The following is a 23,628-nucleotide window of genomic DNA, read 5'->3' as shown; positions in this document are numbered from 1 at the left end:
TAAGTTATCGCAACAAAAAACCTGCATGCCCTGGAAAATAAGGAACAAGAAGTGTTACAAAATGGAATGCCCCACTCACAAGCTGATGCTGCAAAGAGTAATTGACAGAACAAACGATGGATAAGAACTTTAAAAAATCAAAGAATGAAACCAACTAGCAGAAGAGGAAGAGACACATTAAGAGTGGTGGCATACAGAGCGAAGAGACAAATGGAAAAAAGCACAAAACATGCAAATGAACTATTTCTTAACAAAAGAAACATGAGTGTAAACATGTCCTGAAGCACCAGCCTTTATACCAACACCCTCTGTAATCACCTCAAAATCATGCAAAGCTAATAACGTATCCACACCAAAAAGTAACTCCTACTTCCCTTATTTTATAACCGGTGAAGATGAACATGATTCTAGCAAACATCTCGTAACAAGCGCACACACAGAAAACAATACTCCAACACCCTACTCCAAAACCCAAAGAACAAAAGGAAAATAAATGTACCATCTGAGATTCTTGAAGACATTGTAATATACATAAAAAGAGAAGACACAGAAAATACAGGGAACGAAGACATTGAACCCGACATGAAATCCGACATACCAAAAAGTATTGTAAAACAAGAAACTTGTAATCCAACAAATATATACATGAATTTTGAGAAAAACTTACAACTCGCAAGACTTCCAAGAGAAAGATATCTTAAACACAGCACTTAGACTATTGATTAGGAACAAAGATGAGAAAGGGAAAGCTGTAATCTTCCGATATCCCGAAGCAGTGGATAGAATCTTTCTAAAGTCTTAATAACATACCAACGGGGAACTTTCTGTATTGGTAGCAGAAGCTTTCTGCCGAAGAGGCTGAACTGGAAGATGTCGATGGAGACTACGCCAGGGCACATGCCAAAATTAGAATATCCAAAATGCTACCAACAGGTAAGACACCAGTAGCTAACAAATTGATATGTGTCGCACAAATCAATGGGGATAGATCTTAATTGGCTATGTGTGAAATTAGGCAATTTGTGGAGCAAGAAGATATAGATATAATAGCAATTCAGGAACCGTACACGAACAAAGCAAGATACAACACGTTTGAACAAAGTCAACAATTATACAAGATAAAACAGACACATACGCAGCATTAATTAAATGTGTATTTTCAATAGAGTCATGGAAGATTTTCCATACATAAATAAAATCGGTGAGGTATATGACACGTAGAAAAATAAAAAATAATAAAAAAAAAAATCATGGCGGATACGAAATCCACCTCTCCCTGGTGTCATGGTAAAACCACTAACAATAGGGGAATGGAAACTGAGGAGCTTACGAGGGTGGTTCAGCATGCTCCGCCCCTGACATAGAAGGAACCCTCGTAGGAAAACCAAATCACTGTCACTTTTCAACATAGTCCCCTGCAACATTAACACACTTTTCCAATCGGCCTTCCAGTGCTTCAATCCCAGCAGAAAAAAATATTTTGGTTGGTCCTGCAACCAAGCATTCACAACATCCATAACCTAGAAATCACTGGCAAAATGTTTTCCACAAAGGTGTTTCTTCATGTTCGGGAACATGTGGAAGTCACTGGGGGCCACATCTGGAGAATAAGGGGCATGAGGGACAATTTCGAACCCTGCTGCATGAATTGCAGCCACCGCAACTTGGGAGGTGTGGGCGGGAGCATTGTCACAATGGAACAACAAACCACGGGCGAACATTCCGCGGCGTTTCTCCTTGATGGCAGTACGTAATTCTTCAATTAGGTTTGCATAATAAACACCTGTGATTGTCTTTCCCTGTTGGAGATAATCTATCAAAAGGATTCCTTCTGCATCCCAGAACACAGATGCCATCACTCTGCCCTTTGATGGTTGAACCTTGATTTTCTTTGGGAGTGTTTCCATTGCATGCTTTGGCGTTTACTTTCGGGATCGAAGTGGTGAACCCACGTTTCATCCATTGTAACAAATCTCTTCAGAAACTTCGGCTTGTCAGCCTTTATTGTCCGCAACAGGTTCTGACTTGTCACACGACGTGTCCTCTTTTGGTTGACCTTCAGCATTCTCGGGACCCAATGTGCGGAGATATTTTCCATTAACAAATGATGATGAAAAATTGAATCCACACTGCCAGTTGAGATGCCACATGTGTCTGCTATATGGCGGACAGTCACTCGCCGGTCTGCCAAAATCATGTCATGCACTTTTGTAATCATTTCTGCTGTGGTCACCGTTGCAGATGAGCCACCACCATGCTCATCTTCGCAGGTCTGCCGACCACATTTAAATTCACGGCACCATCTCTTCACTGGATCATATGAGGGGCTAGAGTATCCAAGAATTCCCACCATATCTGCATGGATGTCTTTCGGTGTTAGATTTTTCTTGAGTAAATATTTTATCACTGCTCGGACCTCAGATTTTTCCATTGTATCACATGTGGCTACACTTCTTACTGATCATCAACGTGTAACAAAGAGAGAAATTGTTGTAAATTCTTGAAACTTTGTGAATATTAGTCTAAAGAATGAACAATGTTACATATAAAATTACAGGTCTCTACTATCGATGGAAATGGGTCAGGGGCGGAGCATGCTGAACCACCCTCGTATAGCGGAGCAAAATCTAAATGTTGTAAATATGCCGAGTAACCCTCCAACATACCGAGGAAGAGCTGGAGCCACTTCAAACCTAGATGTAACCCTCAGTAACACAATACATGACACAAAAAATTGCATGATATGAAAACGTCAAGTGACCACAACATCATAACATTTTTTATTGAAATTCTTTCACAATGCCCAGTAACATACAACACAGACCACATGCACAAGATACTAAATTGGAGGAAAATGAATATACCGAAATGACTACAGATTGTACAAATTCTAAACGAAATAGACAGATCAAAAAGTGTTGATACTCTAATGGAAGAACTAACACACAATATAATGACAGCAATCAAACAAACAACACCAGAGAGAATACATACAAGGAAACCAGAACTCTGGACAAAAAAACTAACAAAACTAAAACAAGACTCAAGAAAAGCAACGAAAATGTATCAGAAAACGAGGATAAACGGATATCATAAAGCCAACTTTGAAATATACAGAAGGAAGAAAAAGGAGTGCAAAGAAGAATTAGCTAAATTGAAGGATGAAAGGTGGGAACAAATTCCAAAAAAGACAAATGGGGACTCCCTTACAAACTAGCGATGGAAAAAATTAAGATGAGAGAGCCCATACCCACCTACGGCAGAAAATAAAACAGAAACTTGCTGCACGTTGCTTTTGCATGGGCTCCTGCCGGATGATGACCCTACAACAAAGAGACAACGATACAAATAAGAAGATAAGAACTAACCTGGACATACCATACATGAACATGTCCATTCTTCCCTTTTCCACAGAGGAAGTAGAAATATAAATTATAAATCTTAAAAGGAAGAAAGCCCCGGGTCCTGATAACATACCTGTCGAGACAGTACAGGCACTTAAACCAAAAATAAAAACTTTCCTGACGAAACTCTACAATGAATGTCTTATACGGAAGGCATTTCCCAAATCCTGGAAGGAGGCAAATGTTGTGGTGATTAAGAAGGAACCCAAAAGAGATGAAACTTTAATAAAATCGTAGCTTCAGGGGAAAGTACTTCTAAAGAGAATCAAAGAATTTAGAAATTAAAAAAGGAATACAGATCAGTTTGGTTTCACACAGGGAAGATCCACTGAGGATGCATTGTGCACACTGGGAAAAGTAGTGGAGAGCTCAGAGGCAAAGTATCTGGTAGCTAGCCATCCTAGTCGACATTGCAGGTGCGCTCAACAACTTATGGTCGCCGCACCTGTTTAACACATTAAAAAAAGGTTAATATTGCAGAAATCAAGAAGTAAAGTTAATAACACCAAATTCTAATAAACAAAGGCTGCCCACGAGGTCCATATTGAGACCAGAACTTTGAAACATCAACCTCGAACCAGCATTGGATAAACTGAAAACAGTAGCTGAAATAATGAAAACAATCTCACATGCTGATGACATCCTACTAATAATTGAAAGGAATTCCAGAAAGGCAATAGAGACACAATCAACAACAGCAATAAACATTTTTAGCTGATTGGTGCAATGAAGCCAAACTAAATATTGCAAAACATAAAACACAGTATACGATACTTAAAGGAAAATTAAAAAGACACCCAACCATAAAGCTAAGAGGACAAGATTTAAAAAAGGCTAACACTGCAAAATATCTAGGAATGACCCTACAGAAAAACTTTTTTTAATGAACATATAACCACAACAATAAGTAAAGCTGGATAAATAGCAACAATTGGAACCTCAAAATTCAAAATTCCATTAAAATACACCAAAATGTCCATGGATTCCATCTATATTAGCATATGGATTCCCAGTGTGAGCCAGCAGTCTAAAAGGAGTTAGCAATATTAAAAAAAATAAGGTAATCTCAAGGAAAGTTGCTGCTGAGAGTGACAGGTTCTTTTACAACAACTTGAACTCTGGCACTCCTCGTGGTAACAGGAACCAAGCCCATTGACAAAGAAATAAAAAGACGTGCATTGAAATACTGGTTCAGAAAAGGGGACGAAGAAAAAATTATAGAACTAATTGGAACGCATGTAGAAACCGTCTTGGACATAAACACCAAAATACTGAGGGAATGGCATAACGTGGAGCAAGGCAGAATCGGTCCGCCTCGGCCAATCCATTTCTTTGGGTAATTTTCATCCAGCCACTGTCACACGCCCAGGCAGAAGTATGGATGGGCGTAATCAACAATCATTTCATCGAGCCATTTTTCCTGCCCCAAATCTTAAATGGCATCACTTATGAACATTTTTTGCGGAACTTGATGGCAATGTTGTTGGAGGATGTGCCTCTAGCTACAAGACGTGACATGATTTATCAGCATGATGACTGCCCAGCTCGATCCCCCGATCGATTTGACGCCTTGCGACTTTTACATTTGGAGCCACATGACAAGACACCGGTAAACTCGCAAGAAGAGCTCAGGGAGAGGATCTTAACAGCTGGTCAACACATCAAGGACACCATCACATCACGAGTTAAGAGACCAATTGACCCGTAAAAACCTGCGTGCCTGCATTCGTAACGGAGGTGCCCACTTTGAGCAAGACGTGTAATGTTCTTTAATTGTATTGTTCATTGATTCCATGCACATGAAGATGAATGAAGTATTATTTCTTGTAGACAAATGTGAATCTTAGCAACATTTGTACCTTGTTGGATAGCTGATGAATCAAGGAAGTAATTTACGTAATTTGTACGCTTCGTGTCATGCCATTTTTTTTATTAATACGTTGCCAAGTAAACTAAGAGTGCAATTTTTTATCATCACTTGTAAGTTTAGACCCACCCGTTACTTACATGTGATTGTTATTTGGGAAAAACTTTTTTTAAAACGAACCACTTATTTGTTAGCTATCAGAACGCTGAAATAAGTTTCATACAATGAGCAGTTTTTTCTCAATTCAACTTTTTATGTGGAAAATTGTCATTTTTTAAAAAAAACAATTGAAACTCGATTATCTCGAAAACTACTAATTTTCGGACGGGGTATCATATGGTCAAATTTATTGCAAATTGTCTCTACTTTAACCCCTTTCAGGGAATACATCTAATTACCAGTCACCCTGTATATAATCCTCACCATACTAGTTTTATAAAATTTATATGTTAGTAAATAATAATATGGTGAACTACAATATCACTACATAATAGTTAATAAGAAACTAATACCATTTGTAGCCTTATAGCTTGGTATTAAGTTTTCTGCACTCAAGATATTTATTTATTTACTTTATTATTATCATTACTATTATTATAATTATTATTAAATATCCAACTCATATTATTCTCCCTATATATAAGAAACATTTAATTGAATAAACGTACACCTAACACCACTTATTTTCTAAAACTCAATACTCACTTAAAACCACCATACTGCAAAATTAATTTCAAATCACATTCCCTGAAATATGTTTCAATAAACACTTCTAAAACCAAAATAGGACAAATACTGACGTACAACCACAATAATCAAAAGGTATACCACATCAAGGTAAACAAAAGGGTCTGTTTTGTCTCCCAGAACTAGCTCTGGACATTAAAAACCTGTATCTTTTCATTAATGTCTATATGTATTTGTAACAATGTCTACACGTATTTGTTACATAATATCTGTACATTTGTATGAAATAAATAAAACATAAAAAAAGGGGAAAACCACCAAAAATCTGAGGAAATTGACGTACTGTTATTTAAAGGCACCAGGACAAAAGAGTGCATACCCCCGAAAGTATGTGGGTGGAGGAGGGCTTCTTCGGGGCAGGGGGGGGGGTTCCCCCTTTTATCCTTTAGTTGAAATTTGGTTTAAATTTAAACCAAAAAAAAAAGTGTCTTGTCGTAATTTCGTTTATTTTTTAACCATGCAGCTTTAGATAAAATTATCGAGGGTTTGCCACACTTATATTTTTATATTGGGGTGGAAGCGCTGACAGTCTTTTTCCGAACAAGTTTCACCATCATGTCATCCTAACTTTCTCCCTTCCAACAAGACCACGTGACGTGTTCGAGTCCTGAGTTGACAGAGAAGCCATAAACGCTTGCTATTTATGACTCTGTTTTCCATCCAGCTAAGAATGCTGAATGTGACACACAGAGTCGTCTTTGTTCATGAAGTTTGGGAGCTTGCTTGCAACAGGAGGTCTCGCTAAGGGGTGGTGTCAGTTTGCATCTTTTTCCCAAAATAGCCCGAGAAGATACTCCAGATTTTTCTTTATTTTCACATTGAAATTCGGTGGTCGGGTCCTTAGCCTGAAACTGCCCTCGGTTGGGGGTTCTGAATTGTACATGGTTGCATGCCTGATGTTTTAGCTGCATAACAAAGTTATCCGAAGTTGATTGGTCCCATAGTGTCAGAGTTATAACAATTTTATGAGTAATATGCAAATTGGCTATTTTTTGTAAAAAAAAACGAAAAAAACAACAACAGAGTTTTACATTTTGGCTCATTATTGAAATTGTATTGAACCCACAAACATGAAACAAGTTTCTTTCTGTTGTGAAAGATCCATTCGTTGAAAAAAAGGCAAAAGTTTGTGTGATCTTCCCAAAATAGCGAAAGAAAGAGGGTGCAAACTCCACGTTTTTATGTTTTTTTCATTGACATTCAGGGGTTGCAGTCCCTGCCCGTAACCCCCCCTGTGGTTGCATGCGCTGATGTTTTGGCTGCAAAACAAAAGTTATCCGAAGTAGATTGGTCCCATAGTGCCAGAGTTATTACGATTTTTCTCCAATAAGTATACAAATTTAAGTTTCGCGCTCAAAGGCCTCGGCGACACTGGGCTTACTTTCGTCAGACCCACGCGGCAAACTAAAGGTTAAGTTTGATTAAAAAAAGATAGTTATAACAATGGTTAAAAATTTTTACAAAAAAAAATCAGTTATGCAATGGATGTTGTCAATGTTACGTTGTTGTAATATAGCAACTTAACTGTGAAATAAGCAGTCTGTTTTATTATTTTTTCAGATAAAAAATTTTGATTACCTTTTTTAAAAAATTATGAATCCCAACAAATATCATCAGGCAATTCAAAGTCATCATTGCTGTCACAGAGATTCTTGATGTTTTCCGTTACATTAAATTTTAAAGATGGTGGCCTACTCCACTCGTGAAAAAGAAAACTCCATATTGGGTCTGTGTTACCAGTTTCATTATTTAATTTATTCCAGTATTGTTCTGCAATGAACGAAGCTTGCCAGACATTCAAATCTATGTTTCCGTCACTCTTTTTAAAACCCTTCTCTTTTTAATCATATGCTTCTCCTCAATGATGTGAGCTGACACTACTGTTTTTGGGTTTAAATTTGTAATGTCCAAATCGTGTTCGTGCCATCATAATGCCATTTTCCTCATTGTTTGTCCTACATTATCCTTCGAACAAGAACAACTTATATTATATATTCCTGTGGTTTCCACATCTACAGATTTTCTCATTTTGTATTCATTAAATGTACATTGCAAACTCCTTGGTGATCTAAAACAATTTTGAAATTAAATCTTCTAAAAATGTTTGCAATTTTATGTAAGAATCCCTTGTGGAATGGAATACAAACAAATCTATTTTCAACAGATTTCTCATCCTTGTCCTCTTTTCTTTTATCTCTTACTTTTCTTGTAATTCGTTTTTTGATTTGGTTTATTCTGTTAGTCCTAAAGCCATTTTCTTTTGCTATACTGAAAAGCTTTTCTTCTTCATTTTTGATATCCTTATTATTGGAACTTAGTTTTTGAGCTATATTACAACAATGTAACATTGACAACATTCATTGTATAACTGATTTTTTTTATAAAAATTTTTAACCATTGTTATAACTGTATCTTTATAAACTAAAAATAATGTCCGATGAAGGAAGCGTTTGTTCTCCTGAAACGTCGGAACGAAAAACTGTGTTTTTGTGCTTGTAATAACTGTAGACTGCAATAGAAATAAACATGGAAAGTGTTCGAAAATAGTGTTTACATTCTGAACGTTAATAACAGGAACACTAACAACAGCAAGTATGATTTTTTTTGGTGTCACATTCCTTAAAGTTATAGATATTCAAATTGAGCACCATCGGCAGCAATGCATTGTCTGTAACACCGAACTGATTCCGAACAATTCCGTATTTCAGAACCTAATAAGCAGCACTGTCACCTAAAACCCATCTATGGAAGGAAACCACTCTATGCAATTACAATTCTAAATCATAATTCCGTATATTATTATGTAGGACTTACTTACAATACATATGTCTACAGACTGAAACGTAAAATGGATACAGATGCTGACAGACCTGCCTAAGCAATTACAAATATCGTATCACATTGCAATAAGTATGGGTACATCATTGTTCACTTACGAAAAAGGATAATCATATTCTGCAAAATAATAAAATGCAAATTGCCGTTAAAACATTCAATCGAACATCATTTTAATGTGACAATAATCGTAGAAACTAGGGATGGGCCGATATGAAATTTTGCCCGATATGATAACCGATATTCTACCGATCCGATATAAAATTAGAAATGGTCCTTGAAGAACCTGAAATGATCATTGATCTCCTTAATAAATGTGTGTTTCAAGGTGACTTCAGTGCAAAAGAAGTTGAATATTAGACATTTACTTTTTTAGAAAGAATGGCATGGAGATTATCCATAAAAATTACAACAAAATGGCAGAAATTTGCAGTAAATTATAAGATATTTATCGATATATAGGATCGAGGTATTTATATATAGGTAAAATAATCGGTCCCATCCCTAGTAGAAACACAAAATGTTAGCCTAGGTAGTTTCAGCCCATAATAATCTATTTCTTTGTCAAATATTTTAGTAATTCAAACTGCATTTTAACATAGATATGATGACTATGTTCAACTAATTTTCAATTTCACTTCGTCTTTTACTTCACGATCCATATTTGGGTGCCCACTACCATAGAGCTTTTATCGCTAGAGCGGAAGAACTATCAATTCTGTATGCCATCTAGCTTTGCCCGTGTGAACTATTTGCCAATTGAGCGAAGAATGCTCATTGCAGCCCTCTAGAACTAATCAAGAAACTGCAGATATGGTTTCCACGTGAAGGGAAGCACAAGTAGTTTCAATCGCATGTATCACGTCATCCAGTGTCCTTGGCTTGGTGGCATACACATTGTTCTTCACAGGTAGAAATATAATGGTGTTACATCACGATATCTGAGTGGATATTGGACACTACTTATGTTTCTCAAAATAAAAATTGCTCACCACTGCCATTTTTTGTGTATACAAATATCTACTGCTTGGTGGACCTCAATGTAGACTTTGCAGCTTCAAATACAAGGATCATCCAGAAAGTTAGTTCCATTGGCCAATTTAAAAGAAAAAACACAAAATTTAACAAAACGCTATTGCACAATGAAGTACAGTGCTTGGACTATGTTTCAACATAATTGCCATCCCTGTTGGGACACTCCTATGTCAGAGAACGATTCCGCCTTTGTTGATAACCAAGTGGTAACAGCTTGTTAACTGCATCATCATCCTCAAAGCTCTGGCCAGCAAGGAAACTTTCAGGTGCAAAAAGAGATGAAAATGAGAGGGTGCGAGATCTGGGATATATATATGGGGAATGAGGAAATGTTTCCCAGCCAAAGTTTGTGAGGAGTCATTGCGTTGCAGCTGCCATATGAGGACGAGCATTGTCGTGAATGAAAACAACACCACGGCTCAACATGCCACATCCCTTGTTTTGGATTATGTGATGCATTTTTCATAGAGTTTCACAATAGGTTTTGGTGTTCATGGTTTCGCCATGCTCCAAGAAGTTCACGAGCAATGCACAGGACCTTCCGAGTGGACAGAACCGGTCTGGCTTTGGTCTTTCGTGGCGAGGATGTGTGCCTCTACTCAATTGACTTTTCGTTTTGTTTCCGGAGTCTCATGCAACACCCATGTCTCATCCCGGGTCACGATGCGATTCAAAAAGTCATCACCCTCCTCACAGTACCGTGCCAAGAACAGTAATGCACTCTCCTTTCAGTTCTTTTTGTGGTCTTCTGTAAGCGAGCACTGGACCCAGCTGGCACACAATTTGCGGAAGTTCAGTCTGTCCGACATAATTTTATGAAGCAGAGACCGGGAAATTTGTGGAGAATTCAGAGACAGTGTTGTCAGGGTGAATCATCGGTTCTCTTTAATCTTCTGTCCTCAGCATGGACCAATTCATCTGTAACCAGAGATGGTTGATCACTGCGTTCCTCATCATGCACATTGTTGCGTCCTTTTTTAAACTGTCGCACCCATCTCCGTACGATCGAGGCATTCATGATCTGTTCACCATATACTTCACCGTTCTGTGCATTCAAAAACTGTATGACTGAGCGCACTTCACATAGGCGGGTGTTTTGATTTTCTTGAACCCATTACGAAGCGTCTGCACTTCTGTCTTCTCTAACACTGACCTCTCTGCCTTGCCAATGGGTCCAACTACTCGGCGTGCATGCACACTGCGATTGCAGTGCAGCTGCACCATAAATTTGCAAACAGATCTTACTTTCTGGACGTGCCTTGTACATAAAGTTCAGTCAAGTTATCATTAATAGTTTGTTATTAACGTTCAACCAGTGCAAACATTATTTTGGGATGTTCTGTATGCAGGATGTAAATGTTTTTTTGTTGTTTTTTTCCCTCATGTATTTATTTTCTATTTGCAGGGAACTTCTACTGCATAACAATTACCTTCGTGTGTTACCATACGAGATAGGGAAACTGTTTCAGCTTCACATTCTGGGCTTGAATGGAAATCCACTTACAAAGGAGATTCAGACAATCTACTGTGAGCCCAACGGGACTCAGAAGTTGTTATCTTACATGCTGGACAACCTTCGAGGTAGGTGCAGTTTCTTATTTCTAGGGATGTGATGAAGTTAGTGTGTGTTGACAGAAACATACTGGAACCAGAATTGGAGAAAAATCATATCTAAACTGAGTCTGACATTTGAACCCAATATCACCACCTCGATTTCTTGAAGGACAAGACTCCCGCAATGAATCGAGGCTGATGTGACAGCACAGTGGAAAGGACCGAGACATTGTGACACATTCATTTTTAACTAAGAGATTAATATTAATCACCAGCAATGCCTTTCAATTAAAAAGATAATTATTTTGACCTTTTTTATTTCATTGCACTAATTAACAATTGTAACCTTTCGCTTTAATTTACAGACAAATATCTCGTGAACATAATTTTGTTTCACAAGTTTAACATTTATCACCCAACAAACTTGCTAAACCATATGAAGTAGTGCGTAAGTGCACTAAATGTGTAATCTGTGTAACTAACAGGAATTTAGTCTGTTGTTTCTCACTTTTTCAGTCCATTTCACCCGTTCCATTTGTTTATATAGCCACATTTTAGAGCTTCCAGTCGCTTTTCCTCATTTGTTCTCAGTGCCCAAGTTTCCGCACCAAATAGAGCTACAAAGCATTTCATTAGTCTTTTCCTCAGTTCTTTGTTCATAGATGCACAGAAAATATTTTTCTTTCTATTGAAGGCTTCCTGCGCCATTGGTACTCTCACTTTTATTTCTTGACTGCATTTCATATCACTGCTTATGATGCACCCAAGATATTTAAAGCTGTCTACTTGTTCGATTCTCTTAACTTCTGACGCTCACTTTTGTATCTTATTTTTCAAATAACCACCCAAATACCTGAAGTGTTCGTGTGCTGTGATGTATCCAGTGTGCTGCCCAGAACTCAAGGGGACGAGAAATCTAGGTTGCTTGTGAACACTCCAGTTCCTTTTCAGGTGCACCAATCGGAGAGAAGCACGTCTGACGTCATGTATGCAAATACTTCCTCTATTAACTTCACAACTAACAAATACAACCAAAATGAAGCCACTGTACAAATGTGAAGTGGTGTTCTGGACCACCTTCACATTGTGTAAGTCCAGCTTATGCTCACATGAGTAGGTTAGGTGGATCAACCATGGTTCTTTAGACATATAATTGCACCCATATACACGTTCAAGTATTTTGGCACTTACATTCCTCTCCTGTATATCCATGGCATTTTTCACGTGGGATGGTCACTTGTGCACAAGGGTGTATCAGAGGGACTTAATATGAGATGCATTTCAAAAGAAAGACCCAATTGATTGTTTCAACAATAGCAAACCAAGCGAATACAGGGTATCAAAGTTGAAGCAATGCCTGATACAGAAGATCTGTGGAATGATCAACCTAACATGTCTAGTGCCACATCCTTTAAAATGCCTGTGTTTTCGGGAGGCAAGCTTGACAGTGCACCAGTTTTTGCTTAAATTTGAAAATTTGGTGGAAATCAGTTGTTGGAACAATGTGCAAAAGAAAACAACTCTGACCTTGGCAACCCGGAATAGTTTTCTGCTGGCATAAAGCTTTCTCCAAATTTAGCCACCCTTTCTTATAACAAAAGGAATATGTTCCCATAGAAAGGTCACCTTAGGTTAGCCAAAGACATGATCCATTCTAGAATCCAGTAAAAGAATGAACCTGCCATGACCTATGTCACGAATCTACACAGGGTAGGAAACTTCTTCCGAACCTTCCTGAGGAATTGATACATAAATGTATTCCATAATAAGTGGCCTCCTTCTCCACTGACAAGGAATTCACCAGTTTAGAAGTCTTTGTTAGTTGTCTCCTACAAACCCAGACGCATCAATGAATGGAATCAACTCAACCTTTGATTCTGATGTTGAGGACACATTTCTATCAGATTTCTTCTCTTCTGGTGAGGATAAAAATCACGTGAAAATTAAAGGCAGGAAATATCTTTATAAGAATGTACTTACCAGGAAACCAGTTAGTCCAGCTGTGTCGTTCGTCATACCGTTCCTCTCTTGAAGAAGTTGTTCTAAATCTGCTGCATATTGGACACAGCCATCTCGCACATGGCAACTTACTGCAAGGGCTGGATTGTCTAAAGTGTCGTGTCTGGAATACCATTTTAAGTATTGGGCATATTCTTCTTGAATGTACCACTTTTGCTTTCCTTAGGCAGACTATGACGATACCTGGAGTGGGGAGAACTATTCTTCTAGAATGAAATATCCACACTCTGTTTCCCCGGATCAAAGTATCAGGCATCTAGCGCAGGAGGGGTGATTTTTCCCACCTATAGTACTAGCCAGTATTAGTGTCCAGAGAGACACGAACACTAGTTAAAAATTTAAGCATGAACTTAAAACATAAACCATAATTAAGTAAAGTAAAACATAACTACAAAGACATGAAATTTTTTTTAGAACAGTTATATTCATTGAAATCAAAATAAACAAGAGCACACAAAATTATTCTTTCCTAACATGAACGAGCTATTCAATACTCTGATACAAGATACTCAAGGATCCTTACAAAGGAAATAATTCTCGGTCTCGACTTTATCTTCTTCATTACAGAATATATAACATGTTCGAATAATCACCTTTTAAAGCAAAACAAATGAACGATGAATTATAATGTGAATTACACAAGGAATTAATAATTGCTCATTTTTATAAATTTACATAAATATTTGAAATTCAGAGATTGTTACTTCTGAGAACCAATCATAAACTGTCTAAGCTCCGCGACAGGTTAAGTTTGCAGCAGGTTTTATGTATCAATCCACTCTAGAGCGGCACTCAGCATCCCTGTTCCAGTCTCACCTTAACCGCTGAGCTGTTCATATCACAGACAGTGATAAAATCCGCAGTATTGCAGCTGAACTATTTTCTGCGCGCACGTTTGGGTCTATATATGCGAAAAGTTGCTGCAAGGTTAACCTGTCGTGGGGCTTAGGTATGATTTATCCCAATGCACGGCATAATCTTGTTAATGTACTTCTAATGCGACAGAGATTTAAATTCAGCTTCTTTGACATCAAGCAGCTTGAAGGAACTAGACGAGGTCAAGATTTTTACCATAGAAGTGCCCGGTGAAGTTCAATGATGCGCAGTACTTACGATCGTAGCCATTCTGCTGGACAGTCAACTCCATACATATCAAGGGGAAATTTTCAGTTACTTGGAGAATGTTCTATCACAGTAGCATTCACCACTTGAAGTTTGATTGGAACTTTCTTTGTCAGGACACAGAAAGAAACGTAAATCACTGTGCGAAGATGATGAAACGGACACGTACTTTGACCGCCATCCTACAATATAACACGAAACTTGTCACTTTTTTGCACACCGTACACTCGCGAATCAGAGGAAAATTGTCTTCCACAGCATTGTGTTTAACTTCACGATGTGCACTGTTCACTTTCTCTCTGTGAATTCCCGCTTGCACGCAAATACTTAGGAAATATAATATTCTTTTCCCCCATGAAAACTTTTGCGTCGTACCAATGGCACTTCTCGCAGCGAACTTACTTCTCTTTATTTGTTTATCACAGAAGAAGAAAGAGAAAACCACACACTATAACAGAGAACATAGTTTTTACCAAACACAACAATAGAGGTTTGCATTCAGATTTCAGTACCAAGACTTCATACTTCTAAGAATAGAAAATCAACTCTCCCTTAGAGCACAAGCCGCCTATTGTTAACAATGCAGTCGTTTAGTCATAAACATTCAAGACTGTGTGTGATTGTTGGTTCCTTACCAGCAAAAACGACACTGCAAGCTTAAACAAGGTTCTTGATTTTGAAATAAACCTTTACTGCAATGCAAATTTCATTCAGTTTGCTTCATAAAGCAAAATTAAAGGATCTTATCAAATACATGATTACTAGGACTTAGCTGATACCGATACTTGTTCAGTTTAATTTCTATTATTTCCACGTTGAACACCAGGCAATTACATGCCTCCAATGTCATGTTTGGGCACAGCACTTTCACTTTAGCCCTGCCTTTGATCTTGTCATCTGCTTCTCAGGAGAGTGCATCATTTTTGGAAATGTACATGGAATTCTTGTGCGGGACCCCAACTTGTCACAAGGAAGGGTGAACGAACTTTTGAAAGGGGCAAATTTTGACAAATGAGTTGTTTCTCTGGGCCTCTCTAGCTACTCAACATCTTTGGTATCTTCGTCGGCCCCTGTGGCGGAGTGGTTAGCACATTGCGCTACGATGCTAGGGGTCCCAGGTATGAATCCTGGCCTGGGCATTGTTACCCTGCCCCCGTGTCAGGGCAACAGTGTTTTTTTTTCTTATTGAAATATTTATTAATATGTTAATTAATTAGGTAATTACGTGTATAAACATATATATGTGTTATTAGTGTAAATCAATTTATTATGCATTTTTAGGTTCGTATTATTCCATGTATAAATACCATGTAGCTCTCTGTTCTTTCTTCGTGTTTCGAACGTTCGAGGAAAAGGCGGGCAGTTTAGCTGTTAAAGATTAAAAATTTTGAAAGAAGGGCCGTTGGCAACAGACGCCAACCAAACGTATATAAACTCCCAGATGAGAGTAGGGGTGATCGGCTGTTGGAACTGAGACTTGGAAGGGAGAGGCTGTTTTTGCTTCGGTTAGCTAGGACCGGAGGACAGATCTCCCGAAACGGATGCTGTAAGATATTGGATTGCCGGGCAAGCTAGTGCCTTGGTGTCCAGTTTACAGGTAAAAAGGTAGTTTGTACTGGATGTTATTTTGAAGTAATTACGGTGCGCCGGGCAGCCTAGTGCCTTGTCACCGTGGAGGTTGAGAAATGTACACGTCGGGCGACCTAGCGCCTGTTAAGACGTTTCTTGGAGTAACGCGAGTCTACCTTGTGACAAGCGTACTCCAGATGTAATTCATGAAATGTAAAGCATCCAGGTACAAACAATAGAGATTCCAACATCAAAAATTAGAGTTTTGGCCCGATAAATAATTAGAGAAATGAACGTTCGGATACGACATGTATATACTTTAAATTTTACGTTAATTAAACTATAGAAATTATCCAAAATTTCCGTCTTTAATTTCACAAAAGCTGGACAAGGTAATTTATCCCCCTGATCATAAAGTTTTCGCAAAGGTTATCCGTTGTCTCTTGTAGTTAATTATATAATTATGTTGACTTGTAGCAACCCACGTGCATTGTCGTACAAAGAAAGATACCCCTAGACAAATCAGAGCTGAGTACGAAGTGCACCGAACCTCGAGTGCGGAGGTAAAGTGTGGGGGGCCAGACGAGTAACAGCATAGATGATTGTGAGTGTACGTTCATCAATTTCATCATCATCACACATTCCCATCTTCCCAACTTAGCCAAAAGTGACACAAAAAGTGAAGTAAAATAATGCAAATCAATCAATCAACCTTTGGCATCGGCGAAAAAAATTGAACCGATACTTACCCATTCTGGTATCTGCCGATACCAATACATCGCTATTGGCTCAGGCCTAATAATTACATAAAAAAATAAAATAATGCAGATATTGCAGACCTCACTGCATTATCAATATATCAAGAGTTTATTAAATACTGTGATAAGATTTTTAATGTTCTTTGTTGTCCCTGTTGGGGGACGATGACTGTGTTTGAGCAAATGTTTTTAGCCTCTTGAGAAGAGCTGGCCTCTTCCACTGCGAGGAAGTGCTTTTTACACCCCTTTTTTAACTGTTATGTAAGAATTTTAGATAAGGGACTTCATATACATGAAACACCCAAAAATTTTAATTAATTCATTCAGAGTGGTACCACTCAGGGTGTCTTGTTTCAGCTCATGGCCATTCCAAACAGCACTGCTCAGGACAGTCTTGTTAGTCTTCTTGCTAATAAACTGCAAGAAATCAAAATTCACACCAAGAATTGATCAATCCCATTTGAAACAACAACAAATTTATTCAGCGAATGCAAAAGCAACCTTCGAGAAACAACTATTGCCCATCTAGAGGTTGTAAGAATAGAAATTACATTTCTAGAAATAACTACCTTTTCCACCCAAGTTCCATGCCAGAACTTTCACTCATAAAGTCAAAACTTTCTCTGTGGGAAACCTGATGAATACATGAAATAAAATTTACACAAGACTTCAGTGTACATTTCTTTTTCTAATGCACATCAGAATCAGTTGAAATATCGACATTATGAAAATAAATTAGTGACTCATTGTAATTTGTATAGTTTCAACTTCATCACGTCTCTAGTGTCATTTTTGCATGCAAAATAATCATCACCATTTTTCATTGCCTTCTTGGTATTAGAAATAGATTAAGGTATCCCATATGTGACTGTGTGTGCATAATGGACTAGGTGTCTGGAATGAGGTAAGTGTTTTTGAAATATCTCCGCTTCATCTGTACAATCAGTTTGTAAACGTCTAGAACTTAGATTTTTCATGGGCCCAATTTTTTCATGGGACCATTCGTTTGGTGTTCTACTAATTTGTGTGGCCTGTTCCATCAAGGTTTAGTAGGCTTCTGATTTATGCATTGGGCCATGGCCTACCATTTGGCCGATTGTTTGCTTGTTGGTCTACTTTTGTTTGATTTGTTGTAACATGAACCCAATCAGGTTAGTTTTTGCACTGAAGTGACAAGTGAAATGCAAGTACATCAAACAAGCCAGTCGACTCTCCCTGGATATTGGCATTCTTCATTTCAAGTTACAAAGAAGCACAAAGCTTGTTATTTTTATTGTTCTGGTAGTGCCACTGTTGATGTCCACGTTGGCATAAAGGGGAGCGAAGCAGCCGATGCTACCTCCAAGTCTGCTGATGCAGATGTCAACGTTTTCATCCACCTTCTGCGAGCAAGTGACCTACAGAATGTGTTTCATTGCTGCCTTCTTGACACTTGTCTGTGTACGCGAGAGCAAGGGATATATCTTTTCTTAAGGAAGAAATCGATAACAAAAAGGTCTGGGTGGCTCTTTAGGTGCATCTATCTAAATGGTTATATAAATTTGGGAAGATATTACGTTCGTTCTTCCCAAGTAGGCAGTTCTTTCTCGTGAATTACTTCTCCAACGAGTATTACATATCTGTAAGGATTAGCCACTTCTCTATCAAGTTTGCAACTATGTTAACACTTGCCTTATGGCAACCCCCTCCTTCCCCATTTCCTGCGGAGACTTTTTCATGCCTCTGCGTATGGGCCACACTGTGTTGGCTCGGATAGCCTGGAGCAATTGAGAGAACAGCTGGGGATGTGGTGCAGGAATTGAGGTGGCTGTAAGCTTGAATGCTTGCGAGATTCGAATCTCCTTGTTCGTAAATATATTAATTTAACTATATTTTGGCGAAGCACATGCTTTTTCTGAGGGTAGAGCTATAGCACAGCGGCTCTCCCCTTAGAGCCACCACTGCTTAAAACAACTCAAACAAACTAGTGCAGTACACAAGTCTGCATGGTCATGTCCTGCATGCTGTGGGCTTGATTGCACGTTTACTTGGCCCACTAGCTGACATCACTTCTGGCAAGACCATAAAAGACCTGCTTTTTTTTACCTTTCAGGCAGCCTGAAGAAGACTTACGTTGTGGTCTGAGAAACTTTTAATGTTTTATTCGAGTTCGGGATAAGATAAGGATGTTTGTGATTGTCACTTCCTTCTTGTTATTATTATTGTCATTAGCCTATTAATTCTCCTGGTAAAACAAGTAAATGACTCATGTTTCTTGTCATTTGTAGATTCAGATTGCGACCACTATTGTTTAACAGTGCACAAAAGCTTGAAGCTTGCACAAATGATTAGTCATCTTGTTATGTACATAGACCATTTGTTGTCCACAGATAAGTTCTTGTTTTATCACCACCGTCTATTTCCTGTATGGATTGGTAGATATCCCGCAAGGCCTGCATGGATTAAGGCTGATTGTAAACTACAGAATGTATACTGCCAACTGGGGCCAGTTTCATAATTATTATTATTTGCGGTAGGATTAAACTTAAGCTTACAATTTTTCCCCATCATACATTTATGTGTTAAGCTAAACAGTTATACTCTATAATAAAACCATGACGGAACAGCCTGTGAAGGCCAGTGCCTACATACAGGATGCCAGCCTCATTCTCACCAGAGGTGGGTGATCATCCAACAAGTTACGGAGTGATCAGTGTGACAAACCCTGTCATTGTTTTAGGTTTGCTGTGACAAGGATATGATTGTGGGTGGCCACAGGTCCTATGCACAGGCCGAAATCTCAGGAGAAAAGTTGTTACGCTTCCCCCAAGGAGACTCGAAGCTGTGTGTGTGTCCCGTCCCGTAGCCAGAGCTTAAAGTTTGCATGCCGTTCTTGCCTGAGCCCCCCCCCCCCCCACCTCCTTGAATAAGTTAGTGTTAGTACATCTTTGTAATAAGCATGATACAAAAGTGACCAAAAAGATCTCTTTGGAGGAATGATCATTGCAGGAACCAATTCTTTGACTTTTCTATATGTGGCACCAGTGTTGTCCAGTTGCAGGTAGTGGAAATTGCCCAGTTACTAGGAATGTTCGTCAGTTAGTATATTCAAGAGTATTAATATTATGGTATACCAACAACAGGGTGGCGACAGACCTGGAAAACCTGGAAAACCGGGAAAAGTCAGGGAATTTGAGGTGTCAAAAAAAGTCAGGGAAATGTCAGGGAATTTCTTCTTCATTGACTTTTTTTTATTTATTTATTTAAAGATATCGTTATGGAACTCTGCACTTGAACAGGAAATCTCGTTCGTAAGTTTCGGCCTCAACTTTTAGGCCCCTTTTATGCGCAACACAACCACGGCGCCAGAAACCAGTGATGGCAGGAGGAGAGAGAGAGAGAGAAATTTCTCTCGCCCGAGCTTCTCGGCGGGAATTTTAAATTCGAACACTCTTTGGAGGAAAATTGTTATAACTCGGGCACTATGGGATCAATCTACTTCGGGTAAGTTTTGTTTTTCAGCTAAAACATCATACCATGCAACCGTGTACAATTCAGAACGCCGAACCGAGAAAGGGAGGTTTGGGGGGCACGACCCCCGAATTTCAATGGGAAAAAAAATTGGAGTTTGCCCCCCCCCCCCTCTTCTCCCACTATTTTGAGGAGAAGGCGCGAACTTTAGTATTCTTTTCCAAGAATGGACATTTCACAAGAGAATGAAACTTGTTTCATGTTCTTGGGTGCCATACAAGTTGAATAATAAGCCAAAATGTGTTGTTGTTTTTTTTTTTTTTACGAAAAATAGGTAATTTGCATTTTTGGAGGAAAATTGTTATAACTCTGGCACTATGGGAGAAATCTACTTCGGATAAGTTTTGTTTTGCAGCTAAAACATCAGAGCATGTAACCGTGTACAATAAAGAACGCCGGACCGAGGAATGGGAGGGCACGACCCCAGAATTTCAATGAGAATAAAACATAAAAATCTGGGATTTTGCCCCTCTTCGCCTGCTATTTTGGGGAGAAATTGCAAACCTTAGTATTCTTTTCAAAGAATGGACGTTTTCAAAGAGAATGAAACATGTTTTATGTTCTTGGGTGCCATACAAGTTGAATAATAAGCCAAAATGTGAAACTGTTTTTTACGAAAAAAGGTAATTTGCATATTGCTCAGAAAATAGTTATAACTCTGGTACTATGGGAGCAATCTACTTCGGATAAGTTTTGTTTTGCAGCTAAAATATCATACCATGCAACCGTGTACAATTCAGAACGCCGAACCGAGGAAGGGGGGTTTGGGGGGCGCAACCCTCAAATTTCAATTAAAAAACAAATAAAATCGGGAGTTTGCCTCCTCTTCTCCCGCTATTTGGGACGAAGGCGCGAAATTTAGTATTCTTTTCAAAGAATGGACATTTCTCAAGAGAATGAAACATGCGTCATGTTCTTGGGTGCCATACAAGTTGAATAATAAGCCAAAATTTGATTTTTGTATTATTTTTTACGAAAAATAGGTAATTTGCATTTTTGGAGGGAAATTGTTATAACTCAGGCACTATGGAAGCAATCTACTTCGGATAAGTTTTGTTTTGCAGCTAGAACACCATAGCATGCAACCATGTACAACTCAGGACGCCGAACCGAGGAAGGGGGTTTGGGGGCGCAACCACCGAATTTCAATGAAAAAACAAACATAAAAATCTGGAGTTTGCCCCCCTCTTCTCCCGCTATTTTGGGGAGAAGGGGCAAACCTTAGCATTCTCTTCAAAGAATGGACGTTTCCAAAGAGATTGAAACATGTTTCATGTTCCTGGGTGCCATACAAGTTGAATAATGAGCCAAAATGTGAAACTCTGTTCGGAAATGTGGCATGGATATGTTGCGGAGAGGGGAGAGGTTGGTCATCAATATGAATTTCCCAGGCTTGCGCCAGACCTGTGTCAGATCCAAAAAGCACATTCATTTCGTAATCAGCACCATGATACCATATGGTATCATCGGGCCAGTACGACCTTACTCTGATGATACCATATGGTATCATCGGGGGAGTAAATGTTAAGCCTCTAAATATTATGTGGAAAATGCATTGAATTATAATTTTCTCTTGTCCGTATGGGAGTAGTAAGGGGACTTGTCAACAGATGGAGGGGATAAGAGCGGGTGGCGCCGTCCGATACCTGTCGGACGTCGTAGTAATGCATTTTGTTGGGCAAACTGAAAAAACATTGGAAACAAATAGGTTCGATTGATACATACGATTTTTGTCGAATATTGCCACCCGACAAATTATCTCACTACAACATGAGACAGAAATTGCATGGACTGCAACATCCAACAAAAATCGCATGCTTAAACAAGAAGAGCTTTAGACTGCAAATATGCTGCTGATTTTATTACTCTTCTGGCTCACTTCACCTTATTTAATGTAGCAGTGCTTACGAAGGTTTTCTTTCATCATCCTGACGTATTACTGGTTTCGCACAAGTTAACATACGTTTACAATGACATTGCACTATTATTAGATATGAAGAAGAATCTAACCAAACGGGATATATGTATATTGAATACTATCATGAAAAAGTGAAACATAAATCTGCATTGATGAACGTTATAAAAATTGGAAAGTGCATGCTCCCAACCTCAAATTTACTGCAACAGTAGTATTGCAGTGAAATTAACTCCACTCTCTGTCCTGTCTGTTTAAACTCGTGAGAGATGGTCATTAATCTGTCACTGAGTAAGGTTACGAGGGTCACTATTTATATTTTGAGCCTAACAATGAAAAAACAGGAATTTGGCATTGAAAACTGCTTTGTTGTTTTCGAAGTATTCTCCTTTATGGTCAATACACTTTTGCATTCCTTCGAACCATTTGTCAAAGCAGTTTTTCCAATCTTCTTGAGACACCTCCATAATATGGTTTTTGAACGAATCAACGGCGTCTTCCGCCGACTAAAATCGTTGTCCACGCAATTTATTCTTGACATTCGGGAACAAGAAGAAGTCATTGGGTGCCAAATCAGGAGTGTACGGCGGATGACCCATCAATTCGATTTTTTGACTGTTCATAAAGTCGGTTGTTAGACGAGATGTGTGACAGCTGGCATTGTCTTGATGAAGAATGATCCGACGGCGTTTGTTTGCTTTCCGTATTTGACCGAAGACCTCTGGCAAACAAATTGTTGTGTACCATTCAGAGTTGACCGTTCTACGTTCCTCTAAAGGCACAGTTGCCACATGACCAGTTTTCCCTAAAAAAAAAAAAAAAAAAAAAAAAAAAAAACACAGGCGACCATTTGTTTCAATGTGCTTCGAGCGCAAACAACTTTTGTTGGATTGGGTTCATCTTGAAACACCCATACTGTCGACTGCTGTTTACGTTCCGACTCATATGCATTTATCCATGATTCGTCACCTGTTACAATCTTATATACGTCTTTTGAAGCACCACGATTGTATTTATTGAGCATTTGTTTGCACCAATTGACGCGAGCGTCTTTTTGAGTTTTTGTCAAATTGTGTGGGATCCAACGAGAACATACCTTTCTCACAGCTAAATGATCATGTAATATTTTATATATGCTGGTGGAACTAATGCCTATGGTTGCCTCAATCTCAAAGTATGTCACATGACGATCTTGCAGTATTAGGTTTTGCACAGCATCAATGTTTTCTTGAACAACAACTGATTTTGGACGACCTTCGCGAATCTCGTCGGTGAGCGAATGGCGGCCACGAT

At 38.6% G+C, this 23,628-nt stretch overlaps 1 protein-coding gene across 4 annotated transcripts in view; it reads left to right on the top strand.

Annotated features, from left to right (window-relative positions):
- Nucleotides 1-23,628, top strand: part of twin (CCR4-NOT transcription complex subunit 6-like twin) — a 226,233-nt gene that overhangs the window by 22,183 nt on the left and 180,422 nt on the right. For all 4 annotated transcript variants that reach the window (XM_083142075.1, XM_083142076.1, XM_083142077.1 and 1 more), the window contains exon 4: nt 11,294-11,469. In XM_083142075.1, coding sequence (XP_082998201.1) covers nt 11,294-11,469 — 176 coding nt within the window. The remainder of the gene's footprint in view (nt 1-11,293; nt 11,470-23,628) is intronic.

The sequence above is a fragment of the Lepisma saccharinum genome, chromosome 20 (genome assembly GCF_977018435.1).
Source record: "Lepisma saccharinum chromosome 20, izLepSacc3.1, whole genome shotgun sequence".
Lineage (NCBI taxonomy): Eukaryota > Metazoa > Arthropoda > Insecta > Zygentoma > Lepismatidae > Lepisma > Lepisma saccharinum.
The sequence above is the reverse complement of the archived record's forward strand: the minus strand, read 5'-3'. Positions and strand labels throughout refer to the sequence as shown.